The 17,902-nt window shown below is 54.8% G+C and overlaps 1 protein-coding gene across 6 annotated transcripts; it reads left to right on the plus strand.

The window, feature by feature from the left end:
* Positions 1-12,182: 12,182 nt before the first annotated feature.
* On the plus strand, positions 12,183-17,460 carry LOC134516597 (uncharacterized). Of its 6 annotated transcripts, none has more exons than XR_010071373.1 (10): positions 12,183-12,619; positions 13,021-13,261; positions 13,527-13,696; positions 14,015-14,112; positions 14,709-14,905; positions 15,304-15,486; positions 15,575-15,718; positions 16,111-16,244; positions 16,656-16,804; positions 17,015-17,459. XR_010071373.1 is itself a non-coding variant. In XM_063336953.1 (4 exons), exons 1-4 carry the CDS (start codon positions 13,453-13,455, stop codon positions 15,467-15,469), a joined length of 705 nt encoding a protein of 234 aa, XP_063193023.1. In that variant the 5' UTR covers positions 12,183-13,452; the 3' UTR covers positions 15,470-15,555. The 6 variants fall into 6 exon arrangements, 1 of the variants encoding a protein (XP_063193023.1); XR_010071372.1 differs by having other exon boundaries at positions 13,058-13,261; XR_010071374.1 differs by having other exon boundaries at positions 12,183-12,487; positions 13,058-13,261.
* Positions 17,461-17,902: the final 442 nt, after the last annotated feature.

Genomic DNA, 17,902 nt, shown 5'->3' on the forward strand with positions numbered 1-17,902 from the left:
CAGTTATTAGTCTGTACAGAGACAGGGCAGGGACAGGTGATTTTTTACTCCACTGGGGAGCTGGTGGGAGCACTGCGAGTAGTTCAGTCCCAAACTGAACAGTTCTCAGGGTGTCGGAGCACTGCTTGGATCAGACACAACCAAATCATGGCTTCTCTTTTGACACTAAAACAAAAAAAGTCTGTCTGATTTTAAGCCTTAATTCATGTTGGTTTGTGGTGAAGTTAAAATTGTATTTGAAGGTAACTACGGAAGCTACTGTCACACAGGCGCTGCTGTGCGAGCCACAAAGGGTGACGAATCCCTGCCAGCGGAACAGCAGCGGGAAACACAAACGCAGGCAGAGATGACTGCAGCCATCCCTCCCACCGGAGTTCAGCATTGAAACACTCAGGAGATCCAATTTGCTGTCGAAAACCTGTTTTCACTACAGCAAAGTGAGTACAAAACCAGCATTAAGCAAAAAAAAAAAAAATCCAACTCTATACAAGTATAAACGAAGGGAACTAAACTCCCAAACTAGCATGCTTGTGACAGCTTGCTGAAGTGCTGCCCGCAGCCCAGCCATCAAAACACCAACACTTCAGGATAAACAGGAGAGGGGTTTTTTCCCTGAAATTGAGGGCTTGGGCAGTAGAATTTGGCAGTGTTTATGACATAACCTCCTCCTCGGTTTTTTAAACATTATACAAACAAACCTTGGAAAGATATATGGATTTATTTTGCCCAGAAAATTGGTTTCTGTCTAGAATTGTAGTAGAGTGAAGCCTTTCTCTTGTCCTTCCCAGCCTCCTTTCTCCAGCCAGCAGCACAAACCAAAACACCACCAATGCAAACAGCACCTCACAAGGGTTCTTTCCACTAGATTATATCTCTGCTTACTGTGGAAAACAAGCAAGAGGCAAGTAATTATTTGATTTACACCTTAGCATGGAAGTGTTATTGCCCCATACGAGACAGGCATGAAAGCAAACAGGGCCCATGATCTGGAGTGTATTTATTTTCTTCTCCTCAGCTGGAAGACCCACCTCAATACAAAACTCATGTTGGGAATCTCTATTGGGTCCACATGCCAGAGAACACAAGTATTGTATTTACAAATCACAGGGAGAGGGGAGTGAAAATATATCTCACAACCAGATGAAGCCACCCAATAAGCATCTGGTTTTGCCAAAAATCAGAGTTACAGATCTGGACTCATGAGACCAACACCCTCCTTCCAGGTAGTTGCTGTAGTTAGACACAAGCGAAGGTGTGTGTGAACTACCATTGGAAAAGAACAAGATGTTTCCCCCCCACCACCAAAAAACCTCAAAAGCAGCCTTCTCCACCCAGAAGGGAGTCTTAAAAGAGCCACCACAAGCCCTGCTTGTTCTCAGCCAGGGCTTCAGCTAATGCTGCTTTAGAGGTGAGTTACTGTCACATGCAATTAACACCTTCAGTCTAATAATCCTGATGGGGTTTGGGGGAATGTAGCTCAAAAATGCACCCTTCTCTCCTCTCTACACCACTCAGTATATACTCATTTAAACCCAGCCAGCAGCACACTTAACACCAAACTAATTGCAGGGTTTACCTGGTTGGCACTTTACATCAGGGATGGCCACTTTGATCTTATTACCATTAAATAGCATTTTACCTCCTCACCCAAGTTCCCAGCTAGTGGAATATTTGATTACGCTTCCCTAGGAATTAAGCGGAACAGGCTGCCTTGACGAGGAGCAGACTAGGTGGACTACCTGTGCCGCAATTCAGTCTTGATTCCTTAACATTTCGCCACAACCAAAGGTCCGATTTTTTCCCAGAGGCAACACCTTTAATCTTAAATAACTCTGTAGACTGAACAGAAGAAAAAAAGTCTGTTAAGGTTACGGCAAGGGCTCTTCCTCTACCTTCCTACTTGCTAAGTGCTCCCTTGTACTGACTTGGCACACCAGCGTCTACACAGTCACTTTAAATACTCACTTACAGGTTAATCCGCTGATTTATTTTTTTCCTGTGAGTTGCTCTAATCATTTGAATCCATTTAATCCTCCTGAATTTCCATTTCCTGCCTCTGTGACTTGATTGTCATTATGCACTGAGCAATTGCCACCTCCCCTGGATAGGATTGATAGGTGCCTCTAAGAGAGGTCAGGAATTTTACATGCTGAGAGGTCCCCTCTCAGTAACCTGTGGGGTTCAGCTGTCGAGTTTGCAGCAGTTTTGTGTCCAAACACAGGCTATTCCCCACATGGTCACTGATGTCCCCTTTCCTGCTGTTTTCCAGGTGCGCTGCCTCCTGTCAGGGATGAAGGGGAGAGCAGCCCGCAGCGCTAGGGACAGGAATGAAGCCCGCGGCTCCAGGGGCACGGTAAGCTGTCCTGCTATGTCAGCTCCTCTTTCCTGAGGATCCCTTTTGTCACCAAAGAGCATTAAGCATTATTTCACCAGGCTGCCACCACTCCAAGAGCTCAATGGAAACAGCTGCTGGAAGCTACCATAGCATGCCCCTATTGCAAGTTACCCAGGCATGTGCATTTCAGCTCTAAAAAGTTTGTTCCATTTTGCACCTGCACTGTGAGGTCTCCATCACAATGACCCTGAGTGCACTGGTTGAACCAAGCTCCCTTCACTCCCCTAAAGCCAGTTGTGGTCAACAAGCAGGAGCTGAAACTGTTGTTCCCAGTAGCATTTGCTTCTGTATTCCAAGCAGCTTGTGCTGAAAAGTGTATCTATTTGATGGGCCGTTAAGCTGTCTTCACCTGTTAGTTTGATTATGTCCCTTAACTATCATAACCTGTACCAGCCCTACCACAACACTGCTACCAGCAAGTTGCTCCAACATCCTAGTTTTATCCACCAGAAAGCAACAAAAAACCCCAGGCACCCTCTAACCACATTGACCAGGGTCACCTAATGACTAGTAGCATTTTAAGGAAACCCTCGGCCTCAGAGATTTTAGGCTTCACTTGTGGTGACAGTTGAACACACAGAGTGCAGTCCCTCTTCTAAAGGCAGCGTGAATGATCTCCTTCGAGAGAGACAACTGCTTTTCTGTCACTGCAGAACTCTTGATACCTTTCACTTACCACGCCAGGAAGCTGGAATTAGTCAACAGGCTCCAGCTAAAGCCCTGCTACAAGGAGAGGTCAGGCCAAAGTTTTCAAAAAAACCTTATCCTTGGATTTTAATGCCATGTGGGAAATTATTTCAGTCTATAGTCATCTATCAGCATGGAATTAATTAGTCACCTCTCTTGGTTTAAGGGCATTAATGCATCTGATAGTGGCATCAGCTACTACCAGCCTACCAACTGTTTAACTTCCATATCAATGGGGCATTTCTCACCCAGCACACATGAAGTCCTGCCTTCAGTTTGCTGCAGTTCAGGGCCTTCAGCGGGCCAGTGGCCGAAGGCACGGATGTCCTGGTGGCCAGGACCCTGTCAGACTCAGCCTACGCTCAGCTTGCCCTTGAGGTGCCACAAGCAGGGACAGCCAGTCCTGTCCTGTTTCTTCCGTGGCTATGGCTGTACCGCACAGGCATCTTCATCTCCTGGGGAACTGCAAGTTCAGGGTCAGTTTTCTCACGATCCACATAGAAACCACCCATCCATAGAGCCTGATGAGGTCAGATCCCAGGTCACAAGATGACTGGAGCCATGCTGTGGAAGCAGTTGACCCAGCTCAATCCGCTTGCAGCTTTGGACCAGTCTTCTCCCCATCTTTTGTTGCTCCTTTACAGAACTCTGCAAGCTGGTACCGCAGCAATGGCCACGCCACCCCAGGCAGTTTGCTACCCAGCCCTCTCTCGATAACCCTGAGAGTCCCTTGGCCTTCAGCACTGCTGTACACCACCGTACAAACCGTCAGCCCCAGGGGATTCAGCAGAAGTGAAAGTCCAGAAGCAAACACAGTGACTGAGGGTGACAGAACCCCATCATATGAGGACTCCTGCCAGTCTGAGGTCTACACGATTTGATTGCTTACCAAATCGCACGGTACGTAAATTCAGCTTCTAACCTTTGAGGGTCTTACATTTGTGGGGGAGCAAATAAGTTTTACCGAGATGCTCATTGAAAAGAGTAACCTCAGCACAGCACAGGAGTGAGGCCAGGCAGTGGGCATAAGGGAAACTAAGCCAGGGTTTAGGACCTGTAATGGCCATCAGGGGAAATATCAGATTGCTGCTCTGCCTCAAGCAGCAAGGACTGGAAGTAAGTTTTCCTTGCCAAGATTTTCCCTGGAGAAGAGCAGCGGCCCAGGTCCATCCCTTTGGTTCGAGATGCCATCTTACAAGTACCTAACGGCAAGCCTCCAGAGATGGTTCTCCCTTGCAGAGACTTACATCCAATTAACTGACCCTTTCTCCAGCAAAATACTTGAAACTGATCCTGCTGCGCTCCATGCTTTGCAGCCCCTGAGTATGGTTCAGGCTTAAAGAACAAGGCACTATTCTTTCTGTGCCTAGAGTTCGATAACAAAAGGTACTTCGAGCTCCAGATGCTTTTCTCCTGCTGGAGGTAGTCTGCTATTGCTATACAAGCAAAACGAGAGCACATAAAACTTTTCTTAATCACTGCGGGGGGGGGAAATGATCAAGTCACCCCTTGGAGAGCCATTCTGATGGTAATTAGTAGTTCCCTGGCTAAACCAGGTTGTCCTGGACTTAAAGCACCCCAAATGTATTTTTAATGAGAGTTTTCATGTTTACTCCCTTCAAAATAACATTGACATTCAGGTTGTGTTCTCCTCTGTGCGCATTTGGTGGGTGATGTGAGCACAGTTGCACTGCTAGCACAAACAGAAATACAGCACAGAGACCACAGAAAACTTAATTAAAATGCTGTACTAGGCTTTCCACACCTTCCCTCACAGCCAAACTAACATAACCCTGATTCCTGGCATATCCATTTCCCAGCCTCGGCAGGGCAACCGTGTTAACCAGCAGCATTTGATAACTGACCTTTAAAACATTATTTCAGCCCTCTTCAATTGGCAGCCGCTTGTCCAGACAGCCAGGAACAAAGCCAAGCAAGTCCCAGAACTGGCTCTGCTCGCCCCCCGTCCACAGCTGGGCTCTTAGTGGCAACAGGCTTGGTTTGGTTTTGTTTTTTTTTTTTAAATAAAAGCCCGGAGCCCTGCACAGAGATCAAACCCCCAGCCCATTTAGACCCTCACTCTCCACAGCAGCAGAGATGCTTTCCCCCCCATCACGCACAGTGGTCCTTGCTGGCCATACCGCTGACTTGTCCCTGCTGGTGGGGAAAGTGTTGTGTGTGCGTCCCCCAGCTTCCAAACCACTAAATGCATCAGAGGCATCTCCTGCCACCCCCTGTCCCTCCCCAGTGCAGGAACTGGTCACTGTCACAGCCCTGGGACCAACTTGAGCAGCATGCGGAGGTGGGGGCTTGCCTGGCAGAAGGCAGATGCTGGCACCCCCAGGACCCCCATGCATGCGGTGTTATGTCAGGGCACCCCCCCATCTCAGAGCAGCCAGATCAGCACACCCCCACCCCCCGCACACAAACCTGTTGCTAACAAAGCACCTGCAGTTTTCCCTCAGCTCCCAGCTCCAGCAGAGAGGCAGGAGCAGCCCAACCCAGGTCCCAAGCAGCCCCCCCAGCCCCAGGGTCCCCCCACTTACAGGTGCCCGAGCTCCGCAGCAGCCCCTTGGTGTGAGCGAGGAGGAGGAAGGCTGCAGCCCCCGGCACAGCAGAGGCAGAAGAGACCCTGCAGCTGCCGCCTGATGCAGGAGGAGGCAGAGAGAGGAGGAAGGAGGGACTGGGGAGCACAGCCCAGAGCCAGGCTGGTGAGCCCTGGGGCTGGGGGGGTGTCCCCTGCGGCCACCCCTGCCCTGGGGTGGAGGGGGACGCCTGCTTGGCACATCAGGACTGGCTTCCTCGCACAGCTTTTGTTGTGGAGCCTCCCCCTCCTGCTCTTCTTGAGGCATCCCTTCGCCTCAGGGAGCTTGTTGTCAGGCACCAACAGTCTTCCCGCCCCCCCCCGCAGATGCCAGCCCTCTGACCCCCCCCCCAGCCATTACAGCCAGGGGAGCAGCAGTCCAGAGCCTTCCCCGACACAGCATGGAGCTCCCGGGCTCTCCTCCTGCCTGCTGGGGGGCAGCGCTTCCACCAAGCCTCTCTGGGGAGGGGGCAAGGGCAGCTCCAGCAGCTTGTAAATCAGCAGCAGGAACCAGGGGAGAGAGAACAGTCTGTCCAGCCCACCTACCTGAGATGGCACCTTCTGCCTTCCCTGCTTCTGCCTCCCCAAAATCCAACTGCCACCCAGCCCCATAGCCAAAGCCGGGAATATTCATCCCAACACAGTCCCCAGGAGCTTTCTTCCTCCTCATGGGGCTAAAGGGGGGAGAAGGGGAATCTCAGGGGGAGCAAGGGTGCTCCAGGCCCAACTTACATCTCCACAGCAAGGAAAAAAACTCCAGGGCTCTGCCTTAAATTGGAAAGCACATCCCTGCCCCCAGGGGCTTCCCCACAACACCTCTCCATGGGTACAGGTTACCAAACCAGCCCTGGGATCTGAACTGAGCTTAAACAGGTCACAGACATCTTACCAGAGGCCAGGAGAATGAGGACTTCTGCCACAGGGCTTTAACCAGACTGAGCATTTCTAGGTGTAAGCAGTAAGACAAGAGTTAACAGGCACATCCTAAGAAGAACATGCTCCAGCTTTATTTTATCAGCCAGAAAAAGTAAAACAAAAGTAGAAATAAAAAGAGTCACATCCTGCCACTAACTCAGGTAATCTACACAGATGACAGTAAAACTGAGACACACACAAACCCCATGATAGCAGCAAACCAGAGCCACCACTACCCCCTTCCCCACACACTGCCCCACAGCACCTACATAAAAGTCCAAGGCAGTGCAACACCACCCCCCAAATAAAAGCAGAAAATAAAGAAAACAATAACACATCAAGACAAACAAGGAAGCCACAACACAGCTACCAGGGAAGTGAGAAACCAGCCCCCTGGCCGCAGTTTAAATGCAGAGCTGTGGCCAATGGGGAGGGGGGGGGCGGTGGGGGCTGCAGGTGAGGCCGTCAGGGTGATGGGACCTGCTGGGGCACTGGGGGTGCTCCGTCAGCACCTGGGACCCACCGGTGCTGACATCTCCACTGACACCTCCGGGGCTGTCAGCGTCCTTTGGGGCGAAGCAGGAACATCATCTCCATTTAGGAGGCGTCAAAGTGTCTTCTCCGTGGTGAGGGCGAGCGGTGAGACGCGTGTGCGTGTGTGTTCCTACACCCCACGCGCATCTGATCATCCCCGTCATTAGGTCTGACTACGTGATGACTCCAGGCCCGGTTTGGCTCATCATAGTCGGAAAGCGATGGATGGGCACAGACTGCCAACGGAATGTTTGCTACTTGATTTGCCAACTGCCCTTCAAATCAACCAACGGCTGTTGAAATTAGAAAGACCCATTAAAAATAACAAATGCGGGGACAGACACGACAAGGGAGACGCTTTTTGGGCTTTTCCGGATCCCGGGCCCGTCCCAAGCACATCGAGCGCGAGCACCAGGCTGTCAGGGTTTGCGGCCAGCAGCACGGAGGCAGGAGCGAGGAGGTCTCTGGATTCTGCATAGGGATGGCAGCACCAGTCTCACGCTTAGATGAGGCGTGTGCGTTTGTTTTGTAATGGTCCCATCTGGCCTGACGAAGGAAAAAAAAAAAGATCATCTGCGATTTGAAACCCCTCGTTCCACGGAAGCCTTTTCTGCCAGGAAAAAAACAAAACGTGCCCGTAGAGCTGGAGGCGCCGGGTTTGTGTGTGCGCACACGGAGCGGGGCTGCTGCCGCGGGCAGGGGGGTCTGCCCCGGGGTGAGCGACACAGGACTAATTTCTCTCCTAATGCTGGGGAAACTCCACTTTTGGAAGGCTCTAGTGTCTGAATTTGTGAAAATATTTACTTTAGAGCCAGCTAGGCTCTGTGGGATTCAAGGTCCCGGTGTTTTCGAGCCTTGCCAGGTGCAGGGATGAGGAGGAGCGAGACCTGGGCGTTTGACCCAGGCTGGCCAACAGGGTTATTTCATACCCTGAACGTCACATTCGATATAAATTAGAAAGTTTGCTGCGTAGTCTCTCTCTCCCTTGATGGCGGCGGTCCAGAGAACTCCTTGCTCCGGTGCGGGAGCCCTGAGCCCTTCTCTTCCTCCCAAAGCCACAGCGCTGGCAGTGTCCCATATTTCCTGTCCCCTGCTGGGAGTGCACGGCTTCTGCTGATGGAATGGGCTGAGTATAATCCTTGTAGATCTTATATTAGTATCGGGATTAATGCTGGTTCTTTAGTATTATTGTTAATTATTTAGTCTTACCCTATTAAATCTATTTATATTTCAACCCTGGTGTTTCCTCGCTTTCCCTGATTCCCCTTGCCGGGTGGGGAGGGGTCCTTGGGTGATAGGATAATTGTCTGAACGACAATAAATAGTTATGGGTTTTCTCAAACCATAGCAGCATCCCAGGTGAGCTGCTCACGGATGCGACGGTGTGAATATTGGCTTTCCGTTCCCGAGAATGACTCACAAAGTGTCGGCGCGTTGCGGGGCGACCTCGTGGTCTCGTTTCTTCCCCTAATTCCAAAGTCTTTGAGTTGTCCAAGGGGAAGTTCCTGTGCAGGAGATGAGCTGTGCCTGGGTGTGTGTTTATAGACTTGGTTTTGTTCTGGTAGGTCCTGAAGCAGCCTGTGACATTGCTGCGGCGTGGGGTGTCACTGCAGGCGCTCGCGATGGCCTCAGAGGGTAACGACCCCCTCTCCTCTGCACGCCGGAGCAATCCTTCCCAAAGTAAACCCAGCTCAGGGTGAGTGCTTTTGGTTTTATCCTCAAATAATGCGTGTGTGTAGGGGTTGCAGCTTGCCCGCTTTCTGCCTGCCACCGCAGCCATTAGAGGGGGTTCCCTGTCCTTCGGGCAGTGTCACAGGCGCGCGTGCCATCGGTACCTGCTGCCCGAGGACTGGCCGAGAGGGCGGGATGGCCTCGGAGGGAAGAGAATAAAACCGCTGTCAAGCTGCACACCGAGGGTAAGGCGGGGAGTTACGTCGCAGCCGTGATTTCTGGCTGAGAAGCCTGGGAGCTCGTCGGGGAGAAGCGCCAGGGAAGAAGGAAGCTCTGGGTTTATTAACCCAGTGAGCAACTCGCTGGGATCTCGGGAGAGCGGGACACGAAGATTTTCTGGTGGAGTTCTCTTCTGAAAGTTCCCCGGAGTATTGGGAAGCCTTCACCTGGCATAGTCTGTATTAGTCAAAGCCCACGTGTTCAGGAAAGGTTAATTTCAAACAAATTCACAGAGATGCTGCCGAAGGACCGGGAGAGGATGCCCTTTGTAGGAGAGACGCCGCAAAGAGCTCCCCGTTGTGTAGCCCGTGCAGGACGCGCCGAGGCAGGACCTCATTTTTCACTGTTCTGGAATCTCAGAAGTGTAAATACCAGGAAATACACCCAACACGTTTAGCTACGAGAAAGTATGGAAAGGGTACCTATTGGCAATGAGCAAATTTAGGTAGGGAATTGGAAAGCTTTTTCATAGGAGAAACGTAAGCAAAAAGTACCCCCGAGTATTTTTAATAGGGGGATTTTGTCAGCTTGAAAGAAATGCTCCCTTGCGAGTTCTGAACTCCTGGTGAAGGCAGTGAGATTCCTGGGAAAGCTGTGTTAAATGGCATTTCAAAAGCTGAAACGGCCGGCTTTTACACCTCATCCTCTCCTTCCTCCCGGGGTGGCAGAGCTGCCCTTTCTCTCAGTCTTTTATTAGATGAGAATTTAAAAGGAAACTGGTTTTGGCTACAGTAATTTTGTGTAGCGAGTGACAACAGCCAAAACTGGAGATTTGTTTTGAGTCTGATGGGTCGCTGATTTATTTTGGGTCAGATGGGGATGGAAATGGGTCTGCGGTGGCTTTGTCGGTGTCGGGGGAGTACGGACTTTTATATGGGGGGAGAGAAATGAGGGAAGCGTTGCTTCCAGGAGCCGAGTTCCTCATCCAGTGGGGACATCCGTGCGTCTGGGGTGTGAGATGTAGTGCGACGGCGGGACAGCGGAGGAGTTTGGACCTTCAGCGTTTGACTTGGTTCCCCACGGGTGACATTCTGCTGGCCGGCCTCCAAAAGCGCATTTCAGCTGCAGGGAGGCTGCATCAGAGGCGCGGGGGGGTAAGTCCTGGATGCTTCTAAGCGCATTTCTAAACGCAGCATCCTAAAAAACCAGCTGGGCTTCAGTCCCAACAGCCAAGGCAGGACTGTTGTTGCTGGAAATTCGTCTGCGTTCATTCCTGCCTTGATGTCTCACGATGAGAGATGTTTTACTGACATGCTCTGGCTTGGAAGGGAACGACCACATCCACAGACGAAGCTTGCTACAGCCGCAGACCTGCCTTTCGGGCTCGTTTCTGTGCTTGACCTCCCTTGTGGCAGCCTGACACCGATCTGTAGGTGGTTTCTTTTAGCGGCTTTCTCTTGTTTGCAGGATGGAGACATCCATCCCCGAGGAACACGGCTCCTGTTCTCCCTTAGTCAGTGCAAAACCCACTTCTCCGTGTTTCCCTCTGCTGCTGCGCCCTTGCTTGAGGGCGAGGGTTACTCTTTTTCCATCAAAACCAACAGCAATGGGGGTTCCAGGCCCTCCGGGCAGCGCTGAGGTGGTTTTCTCGCTGCTACAGCAGTTTTTTTCTCTGCAAATTCTGGCTGCCCCGCCATTGCCCCGGGAAGGGACCCCGTGGCGCGGTGCAGCCGCTTGCCGGGGGGGTCTTACCAATGCCCTGTGGGGTTGGGCTAGTGCCTCCTCGCTCCAGCTAGCCAGCAAAGGCTGCTTTGTCCCGAGAGCTTGCTGTGCTTGGAGAGAGGGAGAAGTCTGGGGCTCCTCTGCTCCCCGCTCCCCGTGTCCCATTTTGGGTGCCCCCTCCCCCCCCACCCCATCTTGCTGCCCTGCGTTCTTCCTCCAGCAAGGGATGGGCATGGAAAACAGGTCACCGGGCACAGTCCCTCAGTTGGGTCTGGGCAAAAACCCCCCAGGTCCCTCCAGCAGGTCGCCAGGTGTGAAACACCCCCCCCTTATTCTGGTTTTGGGCACGTTCATGAGAAATTAAGTCTCCGTCACCAACAGCATCCGCCCGGGCCGGGCCAGCGCTACGGGATGCCGACAGCGTTCTTTAGGCCGTTGGGTGCCCTCAGGGCCTCTCCCGGGACAGAGGGGCCGTGGCGGCGGGCTGACGAGCTCTGTCGCTGATGCGCTCCCTGCCTTTTTGGGGGAAAAAAACTGGGAATTGGGGACTTCGGGGAAGACGCGGCTGCGGGCGGGCGCGGTGCCGCTGCTCCTCCGCCAGGCGGCGCCACCGCACCCCCCGCTCCCGCCCCGCCATTGGCTGCTGCCCCGCGGGCGCCGGCGCCGCTGATTGGTGGGCGCCGGGCGGGGCCGACCCCGCCCCGAGGCGACAAGAAGCCCCGGGGCGCAGTACCGCTCGCCACCGCCAGGGGGCGCCGCCGCGGCGGGAGCAGCGCGAGGCAGCGGGCGGCGCGCGGAGGTACCGGCGGGGCGGGGGGGCCCTGAGGGGAGAGGGGGGGTCCCGGCCCAATGGGGGGGTCCCTGACTGTAGAGGGGGTCCCTGCCGGGCCAGGGACCCTCGGGACCCGTCTCCGGGCGACCTCGGGGACCAGCCGTGCCCCTGGCGAGTCCCGGGCCCGGCCGCGGTGAGGGGGGACCGGGCCCGGTCGGGGCCGGGGGGTGGTTGGGCCCGGCCGCGGCTTGTGGAGGGTGTCCGGGCCCGCTCGGGGTCTGAGGGGTGCCCGGGGTGGGTTTTTTCCCTCCCCGAGTTGGGGTGCCGGGGCCCGGTCGGGCTGTGTGGGCGGTGGGGCCCGGGGTGAGGGTGTTTGGGCCCCCCCGGTGGGGGCGGTGGGGGGGCGGCTCTATCCCGGAGCAGCCCCGGGGGGCTCGGCCGGGGGCGCGGGGTCCCTGTGCGCAGGGGGGGCCCTGGGTGCCAGGCCCGTGGGGTGGCTGTGGGTGACCCGTCCCCTGGGAACACCCGCGGGGGGTCAGCGGGGGGGCCTGTGTCTGTGTTCTGGGGGGGTCCCCAACCTGCACAGGGGGACATAACACCTCTCTCTGCACTGTACTGCGTTTTGGGGGGTCGGTAGTGACTTTGTGTGGGCTCTGAGGTGGGGGACAGGGCCAGGAGGGCTTTCGGGGGCTGGGGTACGTGGCCGGGCACTGCTGGGAGCCCCATCTGAGGTCTCCTTTGGTGGAGTTAATGCATTTTTGGTGCAGGTTTTACGGTCCCCGTGTAATGCAAGCACTGCTGGTATTCGCTAGGATCCCAAAATGAGCCATTTTACATGGCTAGCTCTGGACTGCACCCGTTTCCAGGCCAGGATGGTTTGGGCTGCACAGACGGGGCGTTCTGGGGACACCAGGGCATGGTCTTGGCACCCAAACGCACAGACCAGATGGCTGATGGACTCAGAATTTCCAGGGATTCTCCAAAGAGGGTAAGCAGAGGTGCTGGATACTGCCCTAATCCCAGTGAGTACCAGGAGGCATGAGGAGAGGCACCTGAATTGGCTCCACCTGTGTGCTGCTGCCTGGCTTTGTCCACAGTTTCTTCTGCTTCTCAGTTTCAGGTATTGGCTGTTACTTTGAAGAATGTTTTTTGTTCCTTCCTGCAAAACCCCAAGAGCTGCAGCTGTTTCCCAGCAGGGCCGAGGCTGGGGGGTATCATGTCCCCTGAGGTGCTGGGGGCAGCAGGGCTGGGACCAGAACGGCTGCGGCATTCCTGCAGGTCACCTGAACAAGAAGAGCCTTTCTGCCTTTCTGTAGCAGTTTCTGATGAGATCAAGGGTGTAATTAAATGCACAGTTAACACAGTTTCCCAGCTGATGTGTTTAGGCAGCTGTTTACCAGTCCCCTGTGTGTGCTTGCTGGCCCTGGTTTATGGCTAAGATTAGAAGTTAAAGTTTTGACTTCACACAGTAGTAGTTGTATTTGTGCATTGATTTTTACCACGCTTTTCTTTCCCGCCAAGGAAACAGACTGTTTTATTGTCCCTTTCTCTCTCTGAGCCCTTCCCGTCTGTGTGCCTGACCCCGCAGTCTCTCAGCCACTGGGTTATTGCCAGGACCCACAAGTGACCGTGGACAGATGCGGCACTGGCTGCTGGCCGTGATGTTTCATGGCTCTAGGAGCTGCCGGGCATGACGGCCACTTGCTCACAGGGCTGCTGGCATCGGAGGAACCGGCTGACACCGCGGCTGCTCCCACCGCTGGTTAGTGGGGACTTTGGTGGTGCCTGTGGTGACTTTGCTCGGGGTGCAGGAGAAAGGAGCGGAGCGGAGCTCCTGGGGGTCTGGGGCCACTGCAGATCCCTTGGGCGAAGTCCTGGGGGCTAACACCTCCCTGCAGGACTCGGGGGAGCCCGGGGGTGGCGTGTACCCCCAGCCTGGGGAGTGTGAAGAAAATGCCCTTCCCTAACGATGACGTTGGTCGGTCTTTATCATATGAAAGCGTATGGACTTTGCTGATCTGTACTAGGTCCCATTCTACACCGCAGCGTGATGAGTGGTGTTTTACTGCAGACGTGGGTGGTGTTTGTGCTGAAGTAAAACAAACTAAAGGACGTCCAGGCCCTGGACATGAAGACTTTGCTGTGTGGAAGCCGAGAGCTGTCCCTGAAGGACAACAGACACCCCAGGACATCCAAGGTAAAGCCAGCCCCTCGGACGAGGCTTTGAAACCTTCCTGCATCGTCTGGTGTCAGAGGGAAGTGGCTCTGGCCAGACAGACTGCAGGGGCATCGGGATCCAGCCAAGCAGCGAGGATGCTGCAGAAATAGAGCTGCTGTGCCAGGATTTTCTGTGATCAGTAATGGGCAGGGTGGGTGCCAGTGAGGAGTGAAACGTGTTGGACCCGCACGTGTGAAGGGTGCAAGAACCCCGGGTTTGGGGAGCCCCAGTTTGGCTGGGACGCCTCATGTGCAGGAGTCGGTATTTCCTCCGGTGAGTCTGTGCTTTGTGTTCCAGCCTCTCTCCTCGGACGGCACGATCCGGGTGTGGATGTACGGACCGGTGCTGGGCCCTGCTCTGCTCCTCTGCTCCGGGGCCTCACGCAGGCAGCCGCGGTGAGTTCTCTGTTTCCCTCTCCCCGGTGCGGGATCCCCCGCGGTGCCTGGCCAGGGCCCGTTAACTTTCCTGGCGGGTTTCGGCACCAACCCTCTGGGGTCCCCTCTTGGGGGCCAACGGCTGTGGCTCGGCCAGTGGGGCTGGGGGTCCCCGCAGCTCCCGATTTCCACCATGGGATCAGTCCTCACTCGATGATGCTGGCAGCTCCTGGGCCTTGCTCCCATCCGTGTCCTCGGGGGAGGAGGGGACTCAGTGGGGCTGGGGGTCTCCTGGGGTGGCCGGTGACCCCTCCTGCTGCCAGGCTCCCTCCTCCTGGTGCAGGCAGCGGCTGGTTTCTTCTCCGCAGCTCTTTTCCAGAGCGGCTGCCAGCAGGACAAACCCCTCCAGCCTGGCACAGGCTCTGCCAGAGCCAGGGAGAGCTCAGACCAGGGTTACTGGTTTGCACTGGGGTTCAGCCCTTCGGCCCTGCCCTGCATCATCCTCGCAGGCAGATGGCCCGGGGCAGGCAGCATTAGGGCACTGCCACAGCAGGGCCTTGGGCTGGCTCTGAGCCCTGTTTGAAGCTGTGCATTTACCTAAAGTCTGTTTTTTTCAGCTCAAAATGTGCTGCGGTGGGAGCAGAGGCCACTCCAGGGACCCGCCCCAGCTCCTGCAGCCCCGTCGGTGGATGGTGAAGCCAGGCAACAGGGAGCGATGCCATCCCAGAGCTGCTGGTCCCTCGGGAGATGTTGGTGGCCCCAGTGATGCCTGTGGCTGTGCCCATGCGTGGGGAAGGCTCATCCCAGTGCCCAGGTGAGGAGCGTGGCCCCGGGGCGGGGGAGGCCGTACCCGGTGAGGTGAGTGCCCTGGGGCAGCGGGGAGTGGAACCGGAGCTGCGCGGGGGGACCAGGACACTCGGCTCCCGGGGATGGGGAGGGCACGTGCTGCTGGTGCTGGCCCCGGCCCCACCTTGGGGCTGCTGGAGTCAGTCTGTGACGCTGCTGCGTGGGCAGGTTTTCAGCCAGATGTGGCTGTCACCCACCCTTCTGGGGAGAAACGGGACATTTCTGGTGTCCCGTCCCCTCTCGGGTGTGCGGTGCCGGGCTGCTGCTGCCGAGGGTTCGGGCAGAGCTGCCCGTGCCTGGGCAACTGCAAGTTTGTCCGTCCCAGTGCCACCAGGAGCTGATTGTCCCACCTCTCTCCCTCTGCAGGGATGGACGGATGGACGGAGGAGCCCCAGCCACACTGGGACCTGCGTGGGGTAAGGAGCCCCGGGAAGGAGCCGGGCTGCCTGCGCTGAGGCTGATGCTGCCACCTGCCCTGCGCCTGGTTGGGGACAGGGGACAGTGTGGCCTGCAGCCCCCCGGAGACCTGTGAGGACTGCAGCGCTCCAGGTCCGTACAGCTTCAGGTCGGTTCTTTGGGCCCCCGTTTGTTTCTGTTTGTTTGTGGGTTCACTCCCATTTGTTCCCATTTGTTCCAGGTCCAGCTCGTTTGTGGCTCCTGTTTGTTTCTGCTCTGGTTCCAGTCCAGCTGATGGATGGCTCCAGCTCCATTCCAGCTCATGGATGGCTCTGGCTCATTTCAGCTCCTGTTTGCTGTGCCTCCAGCTCATTTGCACCTTCAGGTGAGTTATTTCTGCACCCATTTTGTTTCTGGTCCAGCTCATGGACGGTTCCAGCTCATTTGCAGCCCCAGGTCATTGTTTCTGTCCTGGTTTAGGCTGGGGCACAGTTAATTTCTTCCCAGTAGCTGGTGTGGGGCTGGTTTGGGTTTGTGCTGGAAACAGTGTTGATCCCACAGGGATTGTGTAGTTTTTGCTGAGCAGAGTTTGCACAGCTGGGTACGGGTCAGCGGGTGGTGAGCAACTGCACTGTGTGTCACTTGGTTTTGTATATTTTATCATAATTAATATTGTTACTACTACTATTATTATTATTTCTTCCTGTGTTGTCCTATTAAACTCTCTTTATCTCAATCCATGATATTTACTGGGTTTTTTTCCTTTCTCTTCCCCAGTTTTGGCGCCAGCTCGTTTGCGGCTCCTGTTTGTGTCTGCTCTGGATTCAGTCCGGCTCATGGATGGCTCCAGCCCCATTCCAGCTCATGGATGGCTCTGGCTCATTTCGGCTCCAGCTCATTTGCACCTTCAGGTTGGTGGTTTCTGCACCCATTTTGTTTCTGTTCCAGCTCATGGACGGTTCCAGCTCGTTTGCAGCCCCAGGTCATTGTTCCTGTCCTGGTTTAGGCTGGGGCACAGTTAATTTCTTCCCAGTAGCTGGTACGGGGCTGGTTTGGGTTTGTGCTGGAAGCAGTGTTGATCCCACAGGGATGGTGTAGTTTTTGCTGAGCAGAGTTTGCACAGCTGGGTACGGGTCAGCGGGTGGTGAGCAACTGCACTGTGTGTCACTTGGTTTTTATATATTTTAGCATTATTATTATTATTATTATTATTATTATTATTATTATTATTATTATTAATTATTTCCTCCTTTTTTGTTGTATTAAACTGTCTTTATCTCAACCCATGATATTTACTGTTTTTTTTCCTTTCTCTTCCCTAGTTTTGGCTCCAGCTCGTTTGCGGCTCCTGTTTGTTTCTGCTCTGGATTCAGTCCGGCTCATGGACGGCTCCAGCTCGATTCCAGCTCATCGCGGCTCCAGCTCATTTCAGCCCCTGTTCCTTGTGGCTGCAGCTCATTTGCCCCTTCAGGTTGGTTATTTCTGCACCCATTTTGTTTCTGTTCCAGCTCATGGGTGGTTCCAGCTCATTTGCAGCCCCAGGTCATTGTTTCTGTCCTGCTTTCAGCTGGGGCACAGTTAATTTTCTGCACAGTAGTTTGTAGGGGGCTGTTTGGGGTTGTGCTGGAAATGGTGTTGATCACACAGTGATGTCTTACTTTCTGCACCCATTTTTTTGCAGGTCCAGCTCCTGGTGGGCTCCAGTTGGGTTTCATCTCCTGGGCAGTTTTGGCTCCAGCCCATTGATGGTTCCAGCTCGTTTTCGCCTCCAGCTCTTGGGTGGTTCCAGCTCTGGCTCCAGCCCCAGCCCATCACAGCTTGTGCTTGTTCAACTGCTCCTGGCTTTTGGCCAGGTCGTAAATCAATCACTGTCATGGCCTGTATATGAATATGAACTGTCATAATTGTACACGTGTTGCCTAATGAGTGTGTTTATTGTTCAATGACTAGTCCGGTGAATAAACAGTTGGACTCTCAAATGAAGTGGGAAAAGTGCCTTTTCGCCCAGAGACTATCTCAGGCGTTTAATTCGGCCTGGTGCATGCCGGCGTCCCGCACTTTGGGGAACAACGCGACCGGACCCCCACCTCCGGCGGGGGTCCACGCACCCTGCCTACCCCCCCTCCCGCCCGGGCCCCAGCGCCCTCCCACCCCCCTCTGCCTCCCACCGCCCAAAGGGCCCCCCTCCCGGGCCACGGTTTTGGGGCTGAAAACAGACGACGGAGCCTCCGTTTCCAAGTCCCAAAAACGCAGCACTTGGTCATTTTTCTGAGCCCAGACCCGCAGGACTCCGCCGGCATTTTCAAGCACAGAAAACGCACGACTTAGTCTTTTTTCTGGGCTGCAGAAATCCCCGGGCTCTGCCCCAAAACCGCCCCAGAGCTCGTCCCCAAACCCCCAGTGTGAAACCCAAGCCCTGAACCATCCCCCGGTGCCCAGTTGAGCCCCAAAGCTGGGCCTGAGCACAAGCCACCCCCCGGTGCCTGCTCCTGAGCCCCGAACCTGCCCCCAGCTCCCGGTCCTGAGCCCCAGAAACCCCAAACCCGGTCCTGAGCCCCAAACCTGCTCC

The sequence above is a fragment of the Chroicocephalus ridibundus genome, chromosome 5 (assembly GCF_963924245.1).
Source record: "Chroicocephalus ridibundus chromosome 5, bChrRid1.1, whole genome shotgun sequence".
NCBI lineage: Eukaryota > Metazoa > Chordata > Aves > Charadriiformes > Laridae > Chroicocephalus > Chroicocephalus ridibundus.